This window comes from Manis javanica, chromosome 7 (assembly GCF_040802235.1).
Source record: "Manis javanica isolate MJ-LG chromosome 7, MJ_LKY, whole genome shotgun sequence".
Lineage (NCBI taxonomy): Eukaryota > Metazoa > Chordata > Mammalia > Pholidota > Manidae > Manis > Manis javanica.
In genome coordinates, this window is record NC_133162.1 from 47,433,271 (window position 1) to 47,460,729 (window position 27,459).

Below are 27,459 nucleotides of genomic sequence, written 5' to 3' on the forward strand. Positions count from 1 at the left end.
GTTTAATTCATAGGGCCCCAAAGAAAGAATCTGCTTTATCTTTATTTCTTTGGCAGAGGAGGTAAGAGGCAGAGTGGAAGCTTAGAGGGGTGGGGAGGACAGAAACCGAGATTCAGGGAGTTGTGAGATTTGGAGGGAGATGGTGCAATTTCCAGGTTCCTGAAGAGACTCAAGAACCAAAGGTTGGTTCTGGAGGTCAGAGACAACCAGATAGGCAGTTACAGGTCAGTGGTCAATACCAGCCAATGCACGGAACAGAGCTTTCTGAGGCGGTGGGTTTTGGAGGGATTTGGTGGGTTTCCCTAGGGCCACGCGTCCCATTTTCTGTCTGAGCAGAAGGGCCTGGAAAGCGAAGCGGGGGTGCGAGGACGTGGGGTGAGGGGTGCAGGGTGAGAGGAGGTGACGCGACCGGGTGACGCCCCCTCTGCCCGACCCAGGCCCCGCCCCTGGCGGACGCCATCAGTCCGCGCCGCACCGCCGGGTGTTACTCCGCCCCGCCCGCGCGGCGGTAGGTGCTCTGTCACCTCCCGGTCTGGCTATGGCCCCGGCCCGTGGTTTGTGAATCAGCCAGCAAAGCTCCCGGCGCAGCCCTTGTCCTGATGGCGGCGGCAGCGGCGGCCCTAGCAGCCGCCGATCCCCCTCCCGCTATGTCGCAGGCGGCCGGAGCCGGAGGGACCACTGCCCGCCGAGACTTCTACTGGCTGCGCTCCTTCCTGGCCGGAGGTGGGTGTTCGCGGACAGGAGCCAGCTGCGCCGGGCTGGCAGGGGCAGAATCCCTGGAAGGTCGGGTGCATGTGGCCGCAATGACATTCCTGGACTCCGGTTGCTTCAGTGCCCTGCCACATGTTTACCCTGACCTCCTGTAGCCACTTTCTAATAATCACTTGACTAGTGACAGCAGGATTCTGGGGAGGAAGGGCCTCAGGTATGGGGAGCGGGTGGGGAGGTACAAGAGCTGACCAACCACCCATTCATTCTTCAAGGTTGGGTAGCAGAGAAAGAGAGTCCCTTACAGAGACCCCAGGGTTTCAGTGAAACATTCTGGGCTCCCTTTTCTTTTCTTTCTTTATTTATTGAAGTATAGTTGATATACAATCTTATATTAGTTTTAGTATACAACACATTGGTTCAACAATTACCCATATTATTAAATCCTCACCCCTACTAGTACAGCTACTATCTGTCAACATAGGAAAATGTTACAGAATCATTGGCTATATTCTCCACGCTGTACTACTATCTACGTGACTAGCCTACATTATGATTGAGAATTTTTGTGTCCCTTTATCCCCCTCAACTGCCCCATCCATCCACCCAAATCCCTCTCCCATGGTAACCACCAGTCATTTCTCAGTGTCTATGAGTCTACTGCTGTTTTGTTCTTTGTTTTGCTTTGTATTTATATTTCACAAATAAGAGAAATCATATGCTATTTGTCTTTCTCCTCCTGACTTATTTCACTGGGCATTATACACTCTAGATCCATCTATGTTGTTGCAAATAGCAGGAACTTTTTTATGGCTGAATAATATTCCATGTTGTATAAGTACATCTTCTTTATCCACTCATCTACTGATGGGCTCTTAAATTGCTTCCATATCTTGGCTATTGTAGATAGTGCTGCAATAAACATAGGGCGCACCCCTTTCTTTTATAAAGACAATAGGTGACCAAGTGTAGAATTGGATTTTGCTGTTTGCTTGAAGGAAACAAATATTGGAGGTCAGCTTTTTAATGATGACTGGGATATTGTGCAAAACTGTCCACAACCAAAGCTAGTTCCAGTGATTCTAGTAAACTGTGCCACAGCTACCTGACAGGTAACTGGTATGGCCCTACTATTGGTATGACAGCAAAGCCAGAAGATTTATATTATCTCTCAGAAATTTCCTCTGCCTTCCCCTAAAGAGGTTTTTCAATCCCTGCCCTCTCTTAATTGATTGTCTGGGTTGTCATCACTTAATTGTTTAGGCTGGGAATGTTTAAAATCCCACATTATGAGGACTTGTAGAAAGATAATTATCTATAGGCTGCAGTACTATTAAGAATTTAATTATTTTGTTCTCCTGCTGATAAAAAGGACATTCATTCATTTATACAAGGAACGTTTGAGTGCCAGGTATGTGCCTGCTTCATGCTCAGTATTCATCAAGGAATAAAACAAAGATCCTGGAGCTTACATTGATTGGGAAGTTGTAGGGAGAAAGACAACAAAATGAGAAAGTGAGTTATAGAATATGTTAAAAGGTGATGAATGCAATAGGAAGTAAAAAGAAAAGGGGGCAAAGAAATGGAGAGTCTGAGTGGGGCAGTGTTAAATATGATAGTTGTGATACATCTTATTAAGAGAATAACACTTGAGCAGACTTGAAGAAGTGGAAGAGTTTAGCAGAATAAAGAGGAGTATTTCAGGAGGAGAGAAAAGCTAAAGCAAAGGCTTCAAAGCAGGAGTGTGTCTGTCTGTTCAAAACACAACAGTAAGACCTGTGTGGCTGGAGCCAAGTGGTGCTGATGGGGAAAGAGGTTGGAGAGAGAAAGTGGAGAGGGTGGGAGGGCAGAAAATAAAGGGGCTTGTAAATCATTGTAAAGATTCTGATTTTATCTTGGAGTGAAGTAGAGAGCCACTGCAGGTTTTGAGCAGAGAAGTGACATGATATATGTTTCAGAAGGATCACTTTGGCTGCTCTGTTGTGAATAACTCTAGGAGTGTAAATATGGAAGAAAGGAAACCAGTTTGTAGGTTATTGCAGTAATTCAGATGGTGGCTTGAATCAGGGCAATAACAGAGAGTGGTGAAAAATTGTGGTAATCTTGATGTAGATAGAACAAAGAGGTTTTTCTGACATAATAAAGACGGGATAAGAAGAGATGACTCATTTTGGTCTGAGCACCTGAAGAGATGAAGCTCTCATTGACTGAATTGGGAAGGCTGTAGTTGGAGCAACTTTCATGAAGGTTGTTGGGGGAGATCAGAAGTTTAGTTCTGGTCACCTTATATTTTGTGATGTTGACAAGACACTGAGATAGAGTCAGGTTAAGTGTAGGCATGGATAGCAGCCAGGACTTTCCTGTGCTTCTGGTAGTAATGTAAATTGGAACTGTCGCTTTGGAAAAATGGCTGGGCAGTTATCTATGAAGCTGAACATTTGTATGCTGTTGGATTCAGCAGTTCCACTCCTAAGCATTTACCAACATATATCTATTTCTGTTTCATGTCTGCGATATTCATAATAGCTCCAAACCAAAAGAACCCATGTGGCCATGAGTGCTAGAATATATAATTAAAATATGGTATAATGATACAGTGAAATATTATGCAGCACTGAGAATGAATAATTTCTACTACATGCAACAGTGTAGGTGAATCTCACAAGTATAATATTGAACAGAAAAAGCCAGACATAAGCAATGCCTATTGTGAGATTTTATTTATTTATTTACTTACTTATTATTAAGGTATCATTGATGTACAATCTTATGAAGGTTTCACATGAGCAACATGTGGTTAGTACATTCACCCATATTATCAAGTCCCCACCACACTGCATTGCAGTCACTGCCCATCAGCATAGGAAAATGCTATAAAGTCACTACTTGTCTTCTTTGTTATGCTGCCTTCCCCATGACCTCCCTACATTATGTGTGTTAATCATAATACCCTTTAATCTCCTTCTTCCTCCGTCCCCACCCTCCCTCCCCATCTCCTTCCCTTTGGTAATGGCTAGTCTCTTCTTGGAGTCTGTGAGTCTGATGCTGTTTTGTTCCTTCAGTTTTGCTTTGTTGTTATACTCCACAGATGAGTGAAATCACTTGCATACCATGAGATTTTATATGTATAAAGTGCAAATACAGTCAGAACTAAATCCATGTTGTTATAAGTCAGAATACTGATTCATTGTTTCTGAGGAAGGACAAATAGTAATGTTGATGGTACAGAAGAAGGACTTACAGGCGGCCAGTAATGTTACATTTCTTGATTTCTGTGGTCCTTATGTCCATTTATTCACCTTGCAGATATTCAGTAAGAGATATACTTAGGATTTCTACTTTTCTCTATGTGTCTTATACTTTATTACACAAAATCTGTTAAAAGGAGGAAAGATATTGGAGACAGCAAATATAGGAAACTCTAAAAAGGAATCTTGATTAGGCTGTTTGTTTTTTAGAAGCTTGTATAGTATTTTGCATAGTTTCTTGTCTTAAAATCAGGTTTATTAAGTTATAATTTATGTAAAGTAAAACTCACTCTTTTTTGATATATAGTTGAGTTTTTTTTTAATTGAAGCGAATGAGTTTTGGCAAACATGTTGTATAATGTATAATCACAGTCAAGACATAGAATAGTTCCATCATCTCCAATTATTTCCATTTCCCTTAGTAGTCATTCCTTGCCTCTCATCCCTAGTAATGGCATTGTAAATGTACTCATACAATATGTGTTATCCTTCATTTAGCACTACATTTAGAAATCATTCAGGTTGAATATACCAGGAGTGTGTTCCTTTTTGTTACTGAGTAGTTTTCCATTGCATGAATTTATCAGTTTCATCTATTGTGATGAGTTTCATCTATTGATAAAAATTTGCTTTGTTTTCTGGTTTTTGGCTATTTGTTGGGGGAGAAATTTTGTACAAATTTTTGTGTAGGTATGTGTTTTTTTGCCTTGGGCAAATACTAGGAATGGGGCTGCTGGATCTTAAAGAGTGTTGTATGTTTACTTCATAAGAAATAGCCAAACTGTTTTCTAAGTCTGTTCCATTTTATATCCCCACTATTTTGTCAGCAGTTGGTATTATCAGGTTCGTGTCCTCTGTGTGTGTTGTTTTCCATAAAGGTGTGCAATGATGTTTGATTGCAGTTTTAATTGCATCTACCTGATGTCTAATGATGCCGAGCATCTTTTCATATTCTTATTGGCCATAGTGTCTCTGTGGTAAAGTGCTGCTTCAGATTTTTTGGAAGTACATATAACTTTGACAATTGTATAGGAGTTCCTGGTTCAAGTGATATGAAAAAAAAACCCATTGGACAAGTTGCTTAATCTCCCAGTGTCTCAATTTCCCCATCCTTTAAATGGGAAAATAAAAGTACCCACTTTAGAAGGTTGTAATGATTGATGAGATAGTACAGTTGACCCTCAAACAACAAGGGTTTGAACTGTGTGGTTTTTAAAAATGAATATATTGGAAATTTTTTTAGATATTTTGCCACAATTTGGAAAAATATTTACTTTTCTCTAGCTTAGTTTATTGTAAGAATACAATATGTAATACATATAACAAAATATATGTTAGTCAGCTGCTGGTATTATTGGTAGGGCTTCAAGTTAATTGTAGGCTATTACATTGGGAAGTTAAGTTTTTGAGGAGTCAAGAGTTATATGTAGATTTTTCACTGAATCGGGGGGGGGGGATCAGCACCTCTAACCCTGACATTGTTCAAGGTTCAACTGTACCTGTAAAAGCTTTGGCATGGTGCCCTCAGTTAAATCTGTTAGCCTAGTACCTGGTGCAAAGTAAAAACACTCAGTACTTGTTAACTATTGTTTTTGATTAAGTGGCCTTGGGTGAATTTTTTTAGCTTCAATTGTTCAAAGGAAGATAAAAGTTGCTTGACCTAACTCAATTGACTGTTGTGATGATCAAGTATTGTGGTAAGCAAATTAAGATACTATTAAAAGAAACTATTTATTGAACACATTCTAAATAATTCCACTATATGGTTAATTTGTAATGACTGAGATGATAATATAACAAAATATTCTTAAACCAAATATATTGAAATAAAAATTATTTTTAGCTTATCCGAAATTTTGGTTAGCCATGAGTGTTATTTCCATTAGTTCAGATAAGATAAGCTTGATAGAGAAAGTTTGATGTGGATTTAATATTTGAATACAAATAGATATTTTATTTTTGGACATCTCAGATTCTGGATTTTAACATCAGCTATATGCTGAGCTGTTAAGTAAATGTGTGTTAGCTTTGAGTGATTTTTGTCTTACATTTTAAAAAAGTTTGTATAGTAAGACTCTGTGTTCATTCATTCAGTAAACATTTATTGAGTGTCTATTATGTGCCAGGCCCTGTACTGGTCTCTGGGGTGCAGTAAAAGGAGACCCACAAAATCCCAATTCTCTTATTCCTTTCAGATTGAATATGCAATGGTGAAGAGCTTAAGTAATCATGAAAAGACACCAAAGACTTTTTACCCACCTTTTCATAATAGAAGCAACTGATTTTATCAGGTGCTTATATGTAAGGTACTTTACAAAAATTTCTTAGTTCATTTGGGCTGCTATAACAAAAATGCCATAATCTGGATGGCTTATAAACAACATTTCTTTCTTTTTTTTTTTTTCCACCAACCTGGAAGCTCCAAACATTTATTTCATATAGTTCTGGAAACTGGGACGTCTAGATCATGGTGCCAGCAGGTTTGGTGTCTGGTGAGGGCTTGTGTCCTTATTATGGAACCTTCTCTCTGTGTTTTCACATGGCGGAAGTGGCTAGGGATCTCTCTGGGGCCTCTTTTACAAGGGCAGTAATCCCATTCATGAGGACGACTTAATCACTTCCTAAAAAGCCACCTCTAAATACCATCGCATTGGGAATTAGTTTTCAACATATTAATTTTGAGAGGGCACAATCTGTAGTAAAAAGCCTTTATATATTATCACCTTAGAAGCATGCCAAGCTAGTAGAGCTGGCCTGGATTCTGACCTATGCTAAAGTCCATGTAAGCACTTAACTGTCATCTACATGTTGCACCAAATACATAATTGCTGAATGTATAAATGAATGACTGAATTTTATGGGTAAAAGTTTTTTTCAATGAAAAAGTCATCTAGAAGAGGCAGTTCCTTCAAATAGGCCTACAGTTGGGTAAAGTCTGTCAAGTGCCTGTCTCCATAATTGCATTTAGCAAGATTCCCAGTGTTCATCAAGTATTAGTGGGTAGATTTACACTCTTCAAACTTATTTTTAAGTCTGACATGTTCCATTATTAAGTTACAGGGCATGGGGACCTGTCATCTGCTTAATCCTGCCACTGGGCAGTTCTGCCATGGAGACCAAATCAAAAATCAGAGGGTATGCTGGCTGAGCCAACAATAATTTCAATTTGGAAAGAACTGGTATGCAATTTCTTCCTGACCCTTAAAATTTCTTTTTAGGTATTGCTGGATGCTGTGCCAAAACAACAGTTGCTCCTTTGGATCGAGTGAAGGTTTTATTACAAGCTCACAATCACCATTACAAACATTTAGGTGAGTAGTGGACGCTAAAGATAAAATGAATGGAAACATTATCTATCTGCTAGCTTAGTTATGAATTACGATGAAAAGAGGACACAAAAGTGAGTTCAAGGTCGGGGGCAGATTTTGCAAGGCATATACCTCTTATCCATTTTAATCTCTTCATTTGCCATAGTGGTTATATATATTATCATTTTTAGGGTATACTGATATTCTCTAAACCAAAATCTTAGGAATCACTGAAGTAAGTACTATTTGTTTATTGAGATTAATTAGTCACATCCTTTACAGACATGCATAATGCTCAGGCTGATTTTTTAAAAATCCAATTAGTGATGGAGATAAGGTTTATTCCTTTAAATACTTAGTTAAACAAGCCTTCTAGAAATCTTAGGGCAAACAGAATGCAATTAGTATGTATGGATAAATGTGCATTGCTAAAGAAAAAACTCTAAGTTGTTCCTTACAAACATAAAAATCAGCCATTTGATTAACATGGACACTCCAGTAATAGATCATTGGTGGGAGTAAGAATTTTTTATAGCCTTTTGGAGGGCATTTTGGTATTATGCATCAAAAGTCTTAAGAAGATACTCTTAGGCCTTCCAATTCTACTTCTAGGAGATTAGTTTAAGGAATTCATCACAAATGTGCTCAAAGATATATATAAAAGGATCAAAACATTATTTATGTTAGTAAGGGAAATGAACAACCTAAATGTTCAATAATAGGGAATTGGCTAAATTAAATAATAAGCATTACTTAAGTACATAAATAAATTCATATTATAGGCTGTTTTGCAATCATAAAAAGTTGTGGAAGAATATTAATTGACTAGCAAAAATGTTCATAATGTATTAGTTAAATGAAAAAATATTACAAAACGGTTTAATTATATTGCCTTTTATATAAATAAATGTGCTTGGACAAAAGGCTGGAAGGATAAATATTAAGTGATTAATTTTCTTTTTTTATATATATATTTTTAAATTTTTAAAATTAAGGCATTATTGATATCCACTCTTATGAAGGTTTCACTTGAAAAACAATGTGGTTGCTACATTCACCCATATTATCGAGTCCCTCCCCATACCCCATTGCAGTCACTGCCATCAGTGTAGTAAGATGCTGCAGAGTCTAAGTGGTTAATTTTCAGTGGTGATATTATAGGAAATTTTTTCCCTCTAAGCTGATTTGTAATACATGTTGAACACATATTACTTTTTCACTTAGAGAAAAAGATTTAAAAGAAAAAAAAATTAATGTGGACAGAGACCAAGAAAGAAATTAGGTCATGCCAACTAACTTATGCTACTACATTGCTTTACAGTTTCATGCTTTGATAGATAGGAGTTGATATGTGCTCTGCATGATCTATGTAGCATCAGTGTATAAGAAAGATGTTCAACAGAGTGAATAAAAATCAGTTATTTTCCAATTGTGTTTTAAAATGTGATTTTTTTTCAAAAAAATGGAATGGATATGTTTATGTTATATATTAATTGTAGCTCATATTCTTGTCAATATTTTTAAATCTAGGTCCATACTTACAATTGAAAGAAGAGAATTGTTACCACTTCTGTGTCTAGCAATGAATTCTGTGTCTTCACTGTGTACTGCTCATATAAAGAAAGAATCAGACCTTCGAACTTATTGAGGCATTATATAAAACTGGAAAGTAAAGGAATGATTTTGTTTTGTTGTCCAAATTGAGGGTGGAAAGGAGGTAGATTATATTACCTAATATCTTTGGGTATTTTACAGTGACCCAGCATGTGAATGTCTGAGTGGGATTGTTTTATTCCTTTAACTTCCTCCCCATACTGATGTATATTGCTTTGTTTCCTGATATGTAATCACTAGATTACAAATTTACATTAGATTTCACACTCTACAGGGCTGCATGCCATGGGTTATATAGTGTACCCTACAAGGCATGCAGAATTTGAAATGGAATTCCTGGAGTGCAACAATGAACTCCTGGTGTAGTATTTAGAGATTCATGTGTCTTTAAAATAGTCAAGCCAAAATAAAAAAAGAGAAAGAAAAAAATGCAGTTATTGGTGGCTTTTTAGTTTCTTTTAAAATGTTTTTGGGCAGTTTATTCTAGGTACCTTCCTTATATGCTTGCATAAGATAGTTTTTGTGTCTGTGTGTGTATATCTTTATCCTTTATTATATATATTTTATTTTTTATTGGAATAAAGTTGATACACAATATTATATTGGTTTCAGATATACAACATAGTGACTTGAAATTACATACATTTCTAGATGCTTGTCACAGTACGTGTAGTTCCCCTGTTACCATACCAAGATATTACAAAATTATTGGTTATATTCTATAGGTTTATGGGTTATATGCTGTATAACCTTCTATATTCTATAGGTTTATAGAATATGACCTTCCATTCCTATGACGAACTTTTTACAATTTGTAGATTATACCTCTTTATCCCCTTCACCCTTTTCCATCCATTTCCCCACCCCCTTAAGATAGTTTTTAACGTTTTGCTTTTTTAAACATGAATTTTCACAGTCAAAGATGACTAAGATGTGCTATTGGATAAAACTTCTACTTTATGTTCTTCTGAAAAATGTATGATGTTACTTCCAAGGCATCAAAAACTATTTTTTGTTTTGAATCAAAATTATTATGGCCAAATGAACAGAGTATAATTAGAATTTCTTCTCCCAATTTGCAATGTTAGTATAAATCATTTTTTCCTGTTATATATTGAGAACCTTGACCTCCGTTTAGCTTTTTATAGTCAAATTTGGTATGAAAATAGGTACATGAATGTAAATTATTTTTCCTGTAATAGATTGAAAACCTTGACCTCCATTTAGCTTTTTATAGTCAGATGTGATATAAAAATAGGTAGATGAATTATAGTAGGATTCTTTTTAAAATCTTTTAACTTTATTGCTTTTACATTTTATTTATTTCTAGTTTTTTAAATATGTATTTTCACAAGCTCATTATTCAGAAAAGTATGAAAGCAAATTTCTTTCTCCTTTCCTTACTCCCTTCCTAGAATCAAACATTTTTACAAGTTTCTTTCATTTCTTTTCAGAGCTAATGTATGCATACACAATCATATGCTTATATTTTACCAAATGTTAGTTCCTTCTAATCCTAGCTTGATAAAATAAGATACAGAGAAGGATTTAAAGAACACACAAATTTGATATAACAGAAACATAGGAAACTTTGCACCCTACAGAGAATACATATTCTTTCCAAACAAACTTACATGTGCAGAAATTAGTCCAGTGTGATGCCGTGAAGAAAATCTTAATTCATTTCCCAAAGTAAAAGTAGTATATAGACTATAGGTTGAAAAACAATATAATTATCTCAGTTGGTATTTAAAGGCCATTTGAAAACATTCAAAATTCATTATTCAACTGTTTGTCTTTCTCTTATTTTTTTTAGGTGAGATTTTTGTAAAGCCTTGTGTTAGATATGGCCTTTTAACAGAAGTTGAGAATCTTTGGCTTTTAAAAGAGAAATTTATGTCATTTAGATTTTTTTGCAATTGATAATTTTTCACCCACCATCTTAATGTTTTATGTTTTCTGTGCTTTCTTGTATTGTCCTCCAGCCCCCACCATTGCACTTTGTTTCCTGGATTTCCTTTTTTTGAAAGTACTATGTTTTACTTCTAATGGTTTCTCTTAAAACATCTTTAACAAAATATTTGTGATAATCCTACGTACTTCTTCATCATCAGTCTTTCTGTCCCCACTAGGTGGTCATTGTTCTAAATTTAATTACCCTTAAATTGTTACAAACACATTTGAATCAAATTAAACAAGGCTTAATCATTGTGCCCTCCCCCAGCAAGAAGATGTCTATAATAGAATTTTTTTGGGGGGGGGGATATATTTAGTTATTCATATATTTTGGGAGAACTTTACATGTTATACACATAGCTAAATATATAGAATAGAATTATTTTTAATAGACTGTTAGTTCATTTAGATATCTACTTATTAAAAATGATTTTAGTATATATCTTTTCTTGGATGTTAGTAAGTACCTATGATTTTAATTTCTAGGAGGGGATCAGATGGTTACTTGCATTCTAAAATTCAAAATGAGCCTAGTGGTTTATTTTCATATTTGATCAAATTTTGTTTGCAAAATTTGGAACCTGAATTTAAATAGTTTAATAATGGTAGTAGTAATATGTTAATGAGAAGTCTGTACTGCAAATAGGGTGAGTAACTGACATTAATAGAATAATAAATATGTCACTATAGAGGATCAGAGCTCAGGGCTTTGCTTATCAGTATTTCTAATTAAAGTGTCCTAATAGTAAGAATTTGTCTTCAGATTTGCATAGTTGTAATAGATACGTAGTTTATTCATTTATTTACTTTATTTAGCAGTTTCCTTATGTAAACAAACTGTACATGTATCTGGGTCAGTCTGGGAAACCTTACTTCATCTTTCCAGATAGAGTCTATCATTTGCAGTGTAATACCTGGAGCTTGAATACATTTATGTTAATATTTCTTAGACTGCTATAGTTTAATAAAATCTGTGATAACTATAAATATAATTTATTTACTTATAATTTGCATCTGTTTTACTATTTTTCATATTTTTAGATGAGGTATATTTATATAATTTGGACTTACAATGTATTTAAAGTAGGTTTAACAGTTATTCAGAAATTACTGTTCATGTAACTTCTCAAGCAAAATTATATCATGAATGATGGCATAGTAATCTTTATCTGTGATTGTCACGAAAACTTGAATTAGATAGTGTTTTCTATTTCAATAATATTTTTCTTCTAAAAATCTTTCTGAAAATAGGAGTATTTTCTACATTGTGTGCTGTTCCCCAAAAGGAGGGATACCTTGGATTGTATAAAGGGAATGGTGCAATGATGATTCGAATCTTTCCCTATGGTGCAATCCAGTTTATGGCATTTGAGCATTATAAAACGGTACTTGAATTTTCATCTTTTTTTCTTCTTTTGTGTCCTTGAATATAATATCATACTTAGTTGATGAGGCATTTGCTTTGTACTTTAAAGTTACTTTGGATGAATGGATATGTTTTTAAAGGACTAAGATTTGTGATAGTTAAAAAATTTTAAATATAACTTAGTTTTGGAGTTATCCAGAGTTGTTAGTCATTTTTGAGTAAATTGTTTATGTTCACACTTACAAAAAAGAGCTGAAGTATCTTTCAAAAAGGTGATAATAAATCCATAAAATATTAATAGCTTTTTAATATGCTTTTTCTCTGTTGGAGAAGAATACTGTGGCTTCAGATTTTCTTATTAAATAAAATAGTGAAATCATCTTGTGAAAGTCTGGTTCTGAGTAATACTATAAGTTAAAAGCTTTTCCCTTCCTACTCTTTGATGTTCTCTTTTCTGGCTACCAAAAATTTATCCTCTCAAACATCTTAACACAGAAAGTGGTTAAGTATTTTAAATTACACATGGTATTTTAAAATGAAAAGCAAGCAGTAGAGATGAGAACAATATTCTAAGCTAGTCAGATATAATTGATGCCATCAGTATACGAAGACTTCATTGATTTTTCTTGCTACTCCTATTCACGCTTTAAGTATTTGTGGTCATCAATGTGTACTATAGTTTATTTGGCAATTCTAATGTAGATTCCTTCTGTAAATGCAAAATTAGAGCAGATGCTATAGAGGAAATACCTGATTTTCTTACGATGGGATAGAATACTGCCCAACTTTATGCAATTGTGCTCATTTCATTCATATTAAATACTAATTTAATTCTTATCAGCCCTGTAACTCTTTTGCAATAAGTCTTCATTATTAGACAGTCAAATGGGCAGTATTTAAAAAATATCTCATTTAACTTGATGCTTTTGGTTTCTAGTTAATTACCACAAAGCTGGGAATTTCTGGTCATGTGCACAGATTAATGGCTGGATCCATGGCAGGTAAGAGGAATGGGTATATTTTATTTCTGACAAATTATATTTTCAATTAAAATACTTAATTTGGTTTAGGTAATATGTGTCACATGATTAAGCAGCACACATCTGTTATCTTTCTATACTCAGTTGTACAAGAAACCATTAGTATACCAACTCAAAAAGAGTAGAAGGTAAGGAGAAGGAGTTAGGTAACTTATAAGTATGTGAAAAACATATATTCCTTTGAAAGTTCTACTTCTGGAGATGTTTATTTTTCTCTTTCAAACATGAAAGCAACACTAAAGCAACCCTAACGCAAACACTATTAGCAGTTTATTATGTATGCTTTCTTTCTAATACTATTCCGTCAGGATAGAACTTTTCTTTTACAATTATCTCAAGACTTTTCTGTATCAGTGCACAGATCTTTCCTATCTTTTTAAAGACCTGTGTTATATATATACTAAGGTATAACTATACCATGACTTATTTAATCAGACCCTTATTGCTTAACATTTTGGGTATTTTCAGTTTTTGTTTCACAAATAACGCATTATACTTGCATGACAATATCTGTAGAATAAATATTGATCATTTGTATTTCTTTTACTTTCAGCCTTGAGTTGTTCCTATTTTTTTAAATTATCTACCAAAGGATATGTGTATTTAAATTTTGATAGATCTTGCCAAACTGATCTCCATAATGCTTTCAGTGGCCTTTCCCCGTAAATACAATACCAACACTAGATCATATCGGATTTTTAATATTTGGCAGTTAATTAAATAAGGCTGACCAGCTTTTTGCAACTTTTACTGATCATTTGTATTTCTTTTACTTTCAGCCTTGAGTTGTTCCTATTTTTTTTTTTTTTTTTGAGAGGGCATCTCTCATATTTATTGATCAAATGGTTGTTAACAACAATAAAATTCAGTATAGGGGGGTCAACGCTCAATGTACAATCATTAATCCATCTCAAGCCTAATTCTCATCAGTCTCCAATCTTCTGAAGCATAACGAATAAGTTCTTACATGGTGAACGAATTCTTACATAGTGAATAAATTCTTACATGGTGAACAGTACAAGGGCATTCATCACAGAAACTTTCGGTTTTGATCATGCAATATGACCTATAAACAATCAGGTCAAATATGAATATTTGTTTGATTTTTGTACTTGATTTATATGTTGATCCCACATTTCTCCTATTATTATTATTATTTTTATTTTTAATAAAATGCTGAAGTGGTAGGTAGATGCAAGATAAAGGTAGAAAACATAGTTTAGTGCTGTAAGAAGGCAAATGTAAATGATCAGATGATCAGGTGTGTGCCTATGGACTAAGTATTAATCCAGGCTAGACAAGGGCATCAAGACATCCACGGATGCAGAAGATTTCTCTCAAAGCAGGGGGGGTGAGGTTCTGAGCCTCACCTCTGTTGATCCCCAAATTCTCACCTGATGGCCCCCCTGCGACTGTGCCTGTCTTAGGTTGTTCCTCCCTTGAGGAATCTTACCCGTCTCTGGCTAACAAGTCATCTTCCGGGGCCATACAGGGAAATGTAAAGTTGGTAAGTGAGAGAGAAGCCATATTGTTTGCAAAGGTTAGCTTTTTACTTCTTTACAGATTTATGCCCTGTGGCTTCTATGCCCAGCACTTGTCTCGAGGTATCTTTACCACCTGGAGGAATTATGATACTCGGTAAATTCGATATGAGGCACGAATTCTATTTAAGGGTTGTAATTAGGAAGGAAGAAGAAAAGCTATAGATGTAGCATATGAAGGAAACATGGGAGGATTGATTATTTCTTTGACATATCTTCTTGTATAGTACCTTAAGTATGTATAGGTTTTAAACTACTAACTAATTTGCACACACGTATTAACATAATAGGAATACGGTGACATAAACAAAGCAAATCTATAATTACCATCCATCTCCAGTGAAGCCAAGAAAACCATTTAGGCACCCTAGGCATTTGTGAAAATTTATCTATGATATGATGGATATTGTCCAACTGTACTTGAACCATCAGACAAATTAAAGCAGCCCATTTCTGGGATCTGTTCACATCCCATATGTTCTTTTAACCATAGATAGTCTATAGTCATGAGATTTTGGAGTGCTACAACTTGCACCCCTCCCAACTCCTGGTTGAGTTCCAACAGTACAGATCCGGTCAAATTCGTTGTCTCACTGTATGCACATGCCAGCCTAGACATCTCCCTCCTCATTCCTATGGCAAGTCCAGGAAACGGTGGGGTGGACGCAGCCACAACCGCAGCATCGCCCGGATCCCTGTGGAGGCTTTTTGATGATCATCCCCCGGCACGAGTCCTCCAGAGAGTGCTGATGCCGGAAGCTCCTCCTCATATCGTATCTTAGTTCATTTTCTGGGTATCCAAGCTAGGCCTTGATCTCCTGCATAGAAACAAACAGACCCTTTGCCCACACTTTGACATGCCCTCTATACCACTGTGCAGAACTCATTGGAGGTCAGCACACAGTAACTGCTTTTTTTTTTTTTTTTTTTTTTTAATTAAGAGAAAGGAATATTATCAGAAAAGAGTACCTCCATAGCTGATCATCTGACACCCTTTAAGTGATCAACATTAAGGATATTTAAAGCATGCGTTGATCTTTGATTTACCAATAGTTTTATCCTGTTAAGGAGTAATCCCCCTTTTCCTTCTTTCTTTCTTTCTTTCTTTCTTTTTTTTTTTTTTTAAATTTTTAATCTACACTTACATGAAGAATACTATGTTTACTATGCTCTCCCCTATATCAGGTCCCCCCTAACAACCACATTACGGTTACTGTCCATCAGCTTAGCAAAATGTTGTAGAGTCACTACTTCTCCTCTCTGTGTTGTGCAGCCCACCCTCCCCTTTCTCCCTCCCCCCATGCATGCTAATCTTAACAACCCTCTTCTGCTTCCCCCCCTTTTCCCTCCCTGCCCACCAATCCTCCCCAGTTCCTTTCCCTTTGGTACCTGTTAGTCCATTTTTGGGTTCTGTAATTCTGCTGCTGTTTTGTTCCTTCAGTTTTTCCTTTGTTCCTGTACTCCTCAGATGAGTGAAATCATTTGGTATTTCTCTTTCTCCGCTTGGCTTATTTCACTGAGCATAATACTCTCCAGCTCCATCCATGTTGCTGCAAATGGTTGGATTTTTCCACTTCTTATGGCTGAGTAGTATTCCATTGTGTATATGTACCACATCTTCTTTATCCATTCATCTACCGATGGACATTTAGGTTGCTTCCAATTCTTGGCTATTGTAAATAGTGCTGTGATAAACATAGGGGTGCATCTGTCTTTCTCAAACTTGATTGCTGCGTTCTTAGGGTAAATTCCTAGGAGTGGAATTCCTGGGTCAAATGGTAGGTCTGTTTTGAGCATTTTGATGCACCTCCATACTGCTTTCCACAATGGTTGAACTAATTTACATTCTCACCAGCAGTGTAGGAGGGTTCCCCTTTCTCCACAGCCTCGCCAACATTTGTTGTTGTTTGTCTTTTGGATGGCAGCTATCTTTACTGGTGTGAGGTGATACCTCATTATAGTTTTAATTTGCATTTCTCTGATAATTAGTGATGTGGAGCATCTTTTCATGTGTCTCTTGGCCATCTGTATTTCTTTTTTGGAGAACTGTCTGTTCAGTTCCTCTGCCCATTTTTTAATTGGGTTATTTGTTTTTTGTTTGTTGAGGCGTGTGAGCTGTTTATATATTCTGGACGTCAAGCCTTTATCGGATCTGTCATTTTCAAAATTCTCCCATATTGTAGGGTTCCTTTTTGTTCTATTGATGGTGTCTTTTGCTGTACAGAAGCTTTTCAGCTTAATGTAATCCCACTTGCTCATTTTTGCTGTTGTTTTCCTTGCCCGGGGAGATATGTTCAAGAAGAGATCACTCATGTTTATGTCTAAGAGGTTTTTGCCTATGTTTTTTTCCAAGAGTTTAATGGTTTCATGACTTACATTCAGGTCTTTGATCCATTTTGAGTTTACCTTTGTATATGGGGTTAGACAATGGTCCAGTTTCATTCTCCTACATGTAGCTGTCCAGTTTTGCCAGCACCATCTGTTGAAGAGAGTGTCATTTTGCCATTGTATGTCCATGGCTCCTTTATCAAATATTAATTGACCATATATGTTTGGGTTAATTTCTGGGGTCTCTAATCTGTTCCACTGGTCTGTGGCTCTGTTCTTGTGCCAGTACCAAATTGTCTTGATTACTATGGCTTTGTAGTAGAGCTTGAAGTTGGGGAGTGAGATCCCCCCTACTTTATTCTTCTTTTTCAGGATTGCTTTGGGTATTCGGGGTCTTTGGTGTTTCCATATGAATTTTTGAATTATTTGTTCCAATTCATTGAAGAATGTTGCTGGTAATTTGAGAGGGATTGCATCAAATCTGTATATTGCTTTCGGCAGGATGGCCATTTTGACGATATTAATTCTTCCTAGCCATGAGCATGGGATGAGTTTCCATTTATTAGTGTCCCCTTTAATTTCTCTTAAGAGTGACTTGTAGTTTTCAGAGTATAAGTCTTTCACTTCTTTGGTTAGGTTTATTCCTAGGTATTTTATTCTTTTTGATGCAATGGTGAATGGAATTGTTTTCCTGATTTCTCTTTCTATTGATTCGTTGTTAGTGTATAGGAAAGCTACAGATTTCTGTGTGTTAATTTCGTATCCTGCAACTTTGCTGTATTCCGATATCAGTTCTAGTAGTTTTGGAGTGGAGTCTTTAGGGTTTTTTATGTACAATATCATATCATCTGCAAATAGTGACAGTTTAACTTCTTCTTTACCAATCTGGATTCCTTGTATTTCTTTGTTTTGTCTGATTGCCGTGGCTAGGACCTCCAGTACTATGTTAAATAACAGTGGGGAGAGTGGGCATCCCTGTCTGGTTCCCGATCTCAGTGGAAATGCTTTCAGCTTCTCGCTGTTCAGTATAATGCTGGCTGTGGGTTTATCATATATGGCCTTTATTATGTTGAGGTACTTGCCCTCTATTCCCATTTTGCTGAGAGTTTTAATCATGAATGGATGTTGAATTTTGTCAAATGCTTTTTCAGCATCTATGGAGATGATCATGTGGTTTTTGTCTTTCTTTTTGTTGATGTGGTGGATGATGTTGATGGAGTTTCGAATGTTGTACCATCCTTGCATCCCTGGGATGAACCCCACTTGGTCATGGTGTATGATCCTTTTGATATACTGTTGAATTCTGTTTGCTAATATTTTATTGAGTATTTTTGCATCTACATTCATCAGGGATATTGGTCTGTAATTTTCTTTTTTGGTGGGGTCTTTGCCTGGTTTTGGTATTAGGGTGATGTTGGCCTCATAGAAGGAGTTTGGGAGTATTCCCTCTTCTTCTATTTTGTGGAACACTTTAAGGAGAATGGGTATTATGTCTTCTCTGTGTGTCTGATAAAATTCCGAGGTAAATCCGTCCGGCCCCGGGGTTTTGTTCTTGGGTAGTTTTTTGATTACCGTTTCAATTTCTTTGCTTGTAATTGGTTTGTTTAACTTTTGTGTTTCTTCCTCGGTCAGTCTTGGGAGGTTGTATTTTTCTAGGAAGTTGTCCATTTCTTCTAGGTTTTCCAGCTTGTTGGCATATAGGTTTTCATAGTAGTCTTTAATAATTCTTTGTATTTCTGTGGAGTCTGTTGTGATTTTTCCATTCTCATTTCTGATTATGTTGATTTGTGTTGACTCTCTTTTTCTCTTAATTAGTTGGGCTAGAGGCTTATCTATTTTGTTTATTTTCTCAAAGAACCAGCTCTTGGTTCCGTTGATTTTTGCTATTGTTTTATTCTTCTCAATTTTGTTTATTTCTTCTCTGATCTTTATTATGTCCCTCCTTCTGCTGACTTTAGGCCTCATTTGTTCTTCTTTTTCCAGTTTTAATAATTGTGATGTTAGACTATTCATTTGGGATTGTTCTTCCTTCTTTAAGTGTGCCTGGATTGCTATATACTTTCCTCTTAAGACTGCTTTCGCTGCATCCCACAGAAGTTGGGGCTTAGTGTTGTTGTTGTCATTTGTTTCTATATATTCGTTGATCTCTATTTTGATTTGTTCATTGATCCATTGATTATTTAGTAGCATGTTGTGAAGCCTCCATGTGTTTGTGAGTCTTTTTGTTTTCTTTGTAGAATTTATGTCTACTTTCATACCTTTGTGGTCTGAAAAATTGGTTGGTAGAATTTCAATATTTTGGAATTTACTGAGGCTCTTTTTGTGAGCTAGTATGTGGTCTATTCTGGAGAATGTTCCATGTGCACTTGAGAAGAATGTGTATCCTGTTGCTTTTGGATGTAGAGTTCTATAGATGTCTATTAGTTCCATCTGTTCTAGTTTGTTGTTCAGTGCCTGTGTGTCTTTACTTATTTTCTGCCTGGTGGATCTATCCTTTGGGGTGAGTGGTGTGTTGAAGTCTCCTACAATGAATGCATTGCAGTCTATTTCCCTCTTTAGTTCTGTTAGTATTTGCTTCACATATGCTGGTGCTCCTGTATTGGGTGCATATATATTTAGAATGGTTATATCCTCTTGTTGGACTGAGCCCTTTATCATTATGTAGTGGCCTTTATCTCTTGTTACTTTCTTTGTTTTGAAGTCTATTTTGTCTGATATTAGTACTGCAATCCCTGCTTTCTTCTCACTGTTGTTTGCCTGAAATATGTTTTTCCATCCCTTGACTTTTACTCTATGCTTATCTTTGGGTTTAAGGTGAGTTTCTTGTAAGCAGCATATAGATGGGTCTTGCTTTTTTATCCATTCTATTACTCTATGTCTTTTGATTGGTGCATTAAGTCCATTTACATTTAGGGTGACTATTGAGAGATATGTACTTATTGCCATTTCAGGCTTTAGATTCGTGGTTACCAAAGGTTCAAGGTTAGCTTCTTTAGTATCTTACTGCCTAACTTAGCTCGCTTATTGAGCTGTTATATACACTGTCTGGAGATTCTTTTCTTCTCTCCCTTCTTATTCCTCCTCCTCCATTCTTCATATGTTGTGTGTTTTGTTCTGTGCTCTTTTTAGGGGTGCTCCCATCTAGAGCAGTCCCTGTAGGATGCCCTGTAGAGGTGGTTTGTGGGAAACAAATTCCCTCAGCTTTTGCTTGTCTGGGAATTGTTTAATCCCACCATCATATTTAAATGATAGTCGTGCTGGATACAGTATCCTTGGTTCAAGGCCCTTCTGTTTCATTGCATTAAGTATATCATGCCATTCTCTTCTGGCCTGTAGGGTTTCTGTTGAGAAGTCTGCTGTTAGCCTGATGGGTTTTCCTTTATAGGTGACCTTTTTCTCTCTAGCTGCCTTTAAAACTCTTTCCTTGTCCTTGATCCTTGCCATTTTAATTACTATGTGTCTTGGTGTTTTCCTCCTTGGATCCTTTCTGTTGGGGGTTCTGTGTAATTCCATGGTGTGTTCGATTATTTCCTCCCCCAGTTTGGGGAAGTTTTCAGCAATTATTTCTTCAAAGACACTTTCTATCCCTTTTCCTCTTTCTTCCTCTTCTGGTATCCCTATAATACGAATGTTATTCCTTTTGTATTGGTCACATAGTTCTCTTAGTGTTGTTTCATTCCTGGAGATCCTTTTATCTCTCTCTATGTCAGCTTCTTTACGTTCCTGTTCTCTGTCTTCTATTCCTTCAATGGCCTCTTGCATCTTATCCATTCTGCTTATAAATCCTTCCAGGGATTGTTTCACTTCTGTGATCTCTTTCCTGACATCTGTGATCTCCTTCCGGACTTCATCCCACTGCTCTTGCATTTTTCTCTGCATCTCATCCCATTGCTCTTGCATTTTTCTCTGCATCTCTGTCAGCATGTTCATGATTTTTATTTTGAATTCTTTTTCAGGAGGACTAGTTAGGTCTGTCTCCTTCTCAGGTGTTGTCTCTGTGATCTTTGTCTGCCTGTAGTTTTGCCTTTTCATGGTGATAGAGATAGTTTGAAGACCTGGTACAAGTGACCGCTGGAAGAGCTTCCCTTCTTGTTGGTTTGTAGCCTTTTCCTGGGAGAATAGCGACCTCTAGTTGCTTGTGCTGGGCAGCTGTGCGCAGACAGGGCTTCTGCTTCCTGCCCAGTTGATTTGGGGTTTATCTCCGGTGTTGCTGTGGGCTTGGCCTGGCTGGGGCTGTTCCTCCAAAATGGTGGAGCCCCGTTGGAGGGGGAGCAGCCAGGAGGCTATTTATCTCCGTAAGGGGTCTCTGCTCCCTGCTGCCCAGGGGGTTAGTGTGCCCAGAGGTCCCCAGATTCCCTGCCTCTGGTCTAAGTGACCTGTCCTGCCCCTTTAAGACTTCCAAAAAGCACTCTCCAAACCAAAACAACAACAGCAACAATGAGAGAGGGAACAGAAAGAAAGAAAAAAAAAAAAGGAAAAAAAAAGCGATTTTTTTTTTCTTTTCTTTTGTCCTCAGGTGCCGGTCCCAGGCACCCGCTCACTGGTCCTGCTGCCCTGTCTCCCTAGCACCAGGGTCCCTGTCCTTTCAAGGCTTCCAAAAAGCACCCACCCACCGGTCCCGCAGGGAAGGAACGCTCGATATTCTTTGTCCTCAGGCACTGGTCCCAGGCACCCGCTCACCAGTCCCGCCGCCCTGCCTCCCTAGCACCGGAGTCCCTGTCCCTTTTAGGCTTCCTAAAAGCACTCGCAGAAAAGAGAAAAAAAAGGGGGGAAAAACGCGCGATTTCCTCTGTCCTCAAGTGCTGGTCTCAGGCATCCGCCCACCGGTCCCGCAGGGAAAAACGTGGGATATTCTTTGTCCTCAGGCGCCGGTCCCAGGCACCCGCTCACCAGTCCCACCACTCTGCCTCCCTAGCACTGGGGTCCCTGTCCCTTTAAGGCTTCCAAAAAGCGCTCGCCAACAAGAGAAAAAAAAAAGGGGAAAAACGCGCGATTTCCTCTGTCCTCAGGCACCGGTCTCAGGCACCCGCCCGCCGGTCCCGCAGGGAGAAACGCGGGGTATTCTTTGTCCTCAGGCGCCGGTCCCAGGCACCTGCTCACCGGTCCCGCCACCCTGCCTCCCTAGCAACGGGGGCCCGTCCCTTTAAGGCTTCCAAAAAGCGCTCGCCAAAAAAAAAAACCGCTCCGGTTTCTTTCCACCCGCCGGGAGCCGGGGGGAGGGGCGCTCGGGTCCCGCTGGGCTGGGGCTTGTATCTTACCCCCTTCGCAAGGCGCTGGGTTCTTGCAGGTGTGGATGTGGTCTGGATGTTGTCCTGTGTCCTGTGGTCTCTATTTTAGGAAGATTTTTCTTTGTTATATTTTCATAGCTCTATGTGTTTTTGGGAGGAGATTTCCACTGCTCTGCTCACGCCGCCATCCTGGCTCCGCCCTCGAGTTGTTCCTATTTTTTAAAATCTTTACTTTTTCCTAAAAAAACAAACCTCAAAAAAATTCATCTTTATAAATGGGTATTAGGACTTTTTTTTTTCCTGTCAACTGTTGCTAATATTTTATTTCCAAGTTTTAGATTTGTCTTTTACCCTTATTTATGATTTTTTAGAAAAATCAAAAGTTTTTTCTCCACATATAGAAAATTTTACATAACCAAATGGGTTAGTCTTTTTCTCTGTGGGTTCATAAATTTGTGTTGTTTTTAAAAATGTCTTCCCCATTCTAAGATAAAAATAGCTAGTCATGTTTTTTACTAAAACTTTCATATTGATCCTTTTAATATTTATTTCTATATACAGAATGTAGTAGGGATTTAATAAAGCTTTTCTCCAAATGACTAGTCAGCTATGCCAACATTGTTTATTCAATAATTTATCCTCTTTTCCTGATTTTAAGCACTACCTCTAGCATATACTAAATTCAGTAAATTTATTTAAGAGAAATAAGGATGTACACAGTGGTATTTAGCAACAAGGATGCTCACTGCAGTTTTATCATACCAAAAGGTAATTTAATTATGTAGCAAGAAAACAGTCTTTAAAAAAATCCAAATATGAGATTTTTACATATATGTTAATATATTTTTTGTACAATTGTATTTATTTGCAAAAAAATATTTCATATCATAAGTAAAAAGAAAGCAATTACAAAAGAGAATGTTCAAGATTAGAAGTCATATTTAATTTTTAAAAAGTAAATGCAACCCCAGCCCCCCGGTGGATAGAAAGGAGTCAGAGCCGGGAGGGAGTGAAGGGTCAGGACTGATAAACAACCAGCTCTGGTAGTTCACACTGGGAGTGCAGACACACGGTGCATGGTGTACTGGATATTAGAGAAATGGAAAAGCAAAACCTGTGAGTGAGTCCCAGCAACCGGTGTCCCTGGGACAAAAGAAAAGCGAGCGCTTTTTGCAAGTCTTAAAGGGACAGGGACCTCACAGCTGGACGAAGTCATCCCGGCACACTTAGCCCAGCACCTGAGAATCCCGGGGAACTCTAGGTGATCTAACCCCCTGGGCGGCCCCACAGCTCTGAAGCCCCTCACAGTGATAAGCAGCCTGCCAGTTGTTCCCCCAACTGGCGCAGACCCCAACACACCGGCCTAGTAGCAGGAGAGCTGGCACTAGAGGGGCCTGGGTGTGGCCCACAGGAGCTGGTGGCGACAGCACAGGAACAGCCCAGGAGTAGCTATACGGCCAGCAGCCACCCAGAATGTCAGACTGGCGCACAGCCGCCTGGGCCAGACCCAAAGGCCACAGCCAGCACACAGCTGCCCAGCGGGGGCGCCACTTTCGTAGGAGAGCACACCTGGCGTGCCTGCCACTCCCTGGAGAGCTCTGCGCTACTCATATGGAGACCCCGCCCAGAGCAGCTTAGGGGATTAACTCGGAGGCTGCTCCAGGAGTGCAGGTAACCGATACAGGCAGTGGAGAAGGGCAAGGTGACAAGCAAGCAGGAAAGGACTTTGTTCTCCCAGCTGACACACACGCTTACCTGCCTACAGCTACCTCTAACACCATGAAAGGGCAGAAGAATTTGGTCCAGTCCAAAATTACCCAGACAAGCCCCAAGAGAGGACCTGGGGAGATAGACTTAACCAATCTCCCCAAAAAATAATTCAAAATAAAGGTGGTAACCATGCTGACAGGAGGTATGTAATACAGATCAGAGAAGGAATAAATAAAATTGAGAACAATAAAATAATAGAAAAAAATCAATGAAACCAAGAGCTGGTTCTTTGAGAAAATAAAATAGATAAATCCCTAGCCAGACTTATTAAGAGAAAAAGAGAATCTACACATATCAACAGAATCAGAAATCAGAAAGGAAAAATCACGACGAACCCATAGAAATACAAAAAATTATTAGAGAGTACTATGAAAATCTATATGCTAACAAGCTGCAAAACCTAGAAGAAATGGACAACATCCTAGAAAAATACAACCTTCCAAGAATGACCAAGGAAGAAACAGAAAATCTAAACAGACCAATTACCAGCAAAGAAATTGAAGCGGTAATCAAAAACTACCCACCAAAAAAACCCCTGGGCCAGATGGTTTCATCTCTGAATTTTATCAGACATAGAGAAGACATAATACCCATTCTCCTTAAAGTTTTCCAAAAAATAGAAGAGGAGGGAATACTTCCAAACTCATTCTAGGAAGCCAGCATCACTCTAATGCCAAAACCAGGCAAAGACCCCACCAAAAAAGAAAATTACAGACCAATATCCCTGATGTACATAGATGCAAAATACTCAACAAAATATTAGCAAACAGAATTCAAAACTACATTAAGAGGATCATACATCATGATCAAGTGGGATTCATCTCAGGGATGCAAGGATGGTTACAACATTCAAAAATCCATCAACATCATCCACCACATAAACAAAAAGAAGGACAAAATCACATGATCGTCTCCATAGACACTGAAAAAGCATTTGACAAAATTCAACTTCCATTCATGATAAAAACCCTCAACAAAATGGGTATAGAGGGCAAGTACCTCAATATAATAAAGGCCATATATGATAAACCCAGAGCCAACATCATACTGAACAGTGAGAAGCTGAAAGCTTTTCCTCTAAGATCGGGAACAAGACAGGGATGCCCACTCACCCCACTGTTATTCAACAGTACTGGAGGTCCTAGCCACAGCAGTCAGACAAAACAAAGAAATACAAAGTATCCAGATTGATAAGGAAGTAGTCAAACTGTCACTGTTTGCAGATTAATTGATATTATACTTAAAAAACCCTAAAGACTCCACTCTAAAACTACTGGAACTAATACCTGAATTCAGCAAAGTTGCAGGATACAAAATTAATACACAGAAATCTATGGCTTTCCTATACACTAACTATGAATTAACAGAAAGAGAAATCAGGAAAACAGTTCCATTCACAATTGCATCAAAAAGAATAAAATACCTAGGAATAAACCTAACCAAGGAAGTGAAAGACCTATACCCTGAAAACTACAAGACACTCTTAAGAGAAATTAAAGAGGACACTAACAAATGGAAGCTCATCCCATGCTCTTGGCTAGGAAGAATTAATATCGTCAAAATGGCCATCCTGCCCAAAACAATCCACAGATTCAATGCAATCCCTATCAAATTACCAACAGCATTCTTCAATGAACTGGAACAAATAGTTCTAAAATTCATATGGAACCACCAAAGACCCCGAATAGCCAAAGCAATCCTGAGAAGGAGGAATAAAGTTGGGGGGATCTCGTTTCCCAACTTCAAGCTCTACTACAAAGTCACAGTAATCAAGACAATTTGGTACTGGCACAAGAACAGAGCCACAGACCAGTGGAACAGAATAGAGACTCCAGAGATTAACCGAAACATACGTCAATTAATTTACGGTAAAGGAACCATGGACATACGATGGGGAAATGACAGCCTCTTCAACAGTTGGTGTTGGCAAAACTGGACAGCTACATGTCAGAGAATGAAACTGGATCATTGTCTAACCCCATACACAAAAGTAAATTCGAAATGGATCAAAGACCTGAATGCAAGTCATGAAACCATAAAACTCTTGGAAAAAAACAGGCAAAAATCTTTTGCACATAAACATGAGTGACTTCTTCATGAACATATCTCCCTGGGTGAGGGAAACAAAAGCAAAAATGAACAAGTGGGACTGTATCAAGCTGAAAAGCTTCTGTACAGCAAAGGACACCATCTATAGAACAAAAAGGTGTCCTACAGTATGGGAGAATATATTCATAAATGACAGATCCGATAAAGGGTTGACATCCAAAATATATAAAGAGCTCACATACCTCAACAAACAAAAAAGCAAATAATCCAATTAAAAAATGGGCAGAGGAGCTGAACAGACAGTTGTCCAAAGAAGAAGTTCAGACACATGAAAAGATGCTCCACATCACTAGTCATCAGAGAAATGCAAATTAAAAGCACAATAAGATATCACCTCACACCAGTTAGGATGGCCGGCATCCAAAAGACAAACAACAACAAATGTTGGCGAGGTTGTGGAGAAATGGGAACCCTCCTACACTGCTCGTGGGAATGTAAACTTGTTCAGCCACTGTGGAAAGCAGTATCGAGGTTCCTCAAAAAGCTCAAAATAGAAATACCGTTTTACCCAGGAATCCACTTCTAGGAATTTACCCTAAGAAGGCAGCAGCCCAATTTGAAAAAGATAGATGCACCCCTATGTTTATTGCAGCACTATTCACAGTAGCCAAGAAATGGAAGCAACTTAAGTGCCCATCAATAGATGAATGGATAAAGAAGATGTGGTACATATACACAATGGAATAGTATTCAGCCATAAGAAGAAAACAAATCCTACTGTTTGCAACGATATGTATGGAGCTAGAGGGTATTATGCTCAGTAAAATAAGCCAGGCAGAGAAAGACAAATACCAAATGATTTCACTCATATGTGTAGTATAAGAACAAAGAAAAAACTGAAGGAGCAAAACAACAGCAGAAACACAGAACCCAAGAATGGACTACCAGTTGCCAAAGGAAGGGGGGCTGGGGAGGATGGCTCAGAAGGGAGGGACAAGCAGGGGGGAAGAAAGGGGGCATTACGAATAGCATGTATACCATGTATAATGTGGGGGGGGCACGGGGAGGGCTGTGCAGCACAGTAAAGACAAGTGCTGATTCTACAGCATCTTGCTGCGCCGATGGACAGTGACTGCAATGGGGTTTGTGCGGGGGACTCGGTGATGGGAGGAGTCTAGTAAGCATTATGTTCCTCATGTAACAGTAGATTAATTATCCCAAAAAATTAAAAATTGAAAAAAAGAGTAAATATATAAATATTTATAGAGAAAAAGATTTGCAAGTTATAAACCAATATGTTAAC

The 27,459-nt window shown here is 37.9% G+C and overlaps 1 protein-coding gene across 5 annotated transcripts in view; it reads left to right on the plus strand.

Annotated features, from left to right (window-relative positions):
* Nucleotides 1-463: 463 nt before the first annotated feature.
* SLC25A16 (solute carrier family 25 member 16) overlaps nt 464-27,459 on the plus strand; it is a 53,842-nt gene continuing 26,846 nt past the window's right edge. For 2 of the 5 annotated variants that reach the window (XM_073240942.1, XM_073240943.1), the window contains exons 1-4: nt 464-723; nt 7,175-7,267; nt 12,086-12,219; nt 13,138-13,201. In XM_073240942.1, the coding sequence (XP_073097043.1) occupies nt 600-723; nt 7,175-7,267; nt 12,086-12,219; nt 13,138-13,201 (415 nt within the window). In that variant the 5' untranslated portion in view covers nt 464-599. Of the gene's footprint in view, nt 724-6,717; nt 7,092-7,174; nt 7,268-12,085; nt 12,220-13,137; nt 13,202-27,459 lie in introns of those variants that run through there. The other 3 variants (XM_073240945.1, XM_073240944.1, XM_073240946.1) reach the window with 3 other exon arrangements.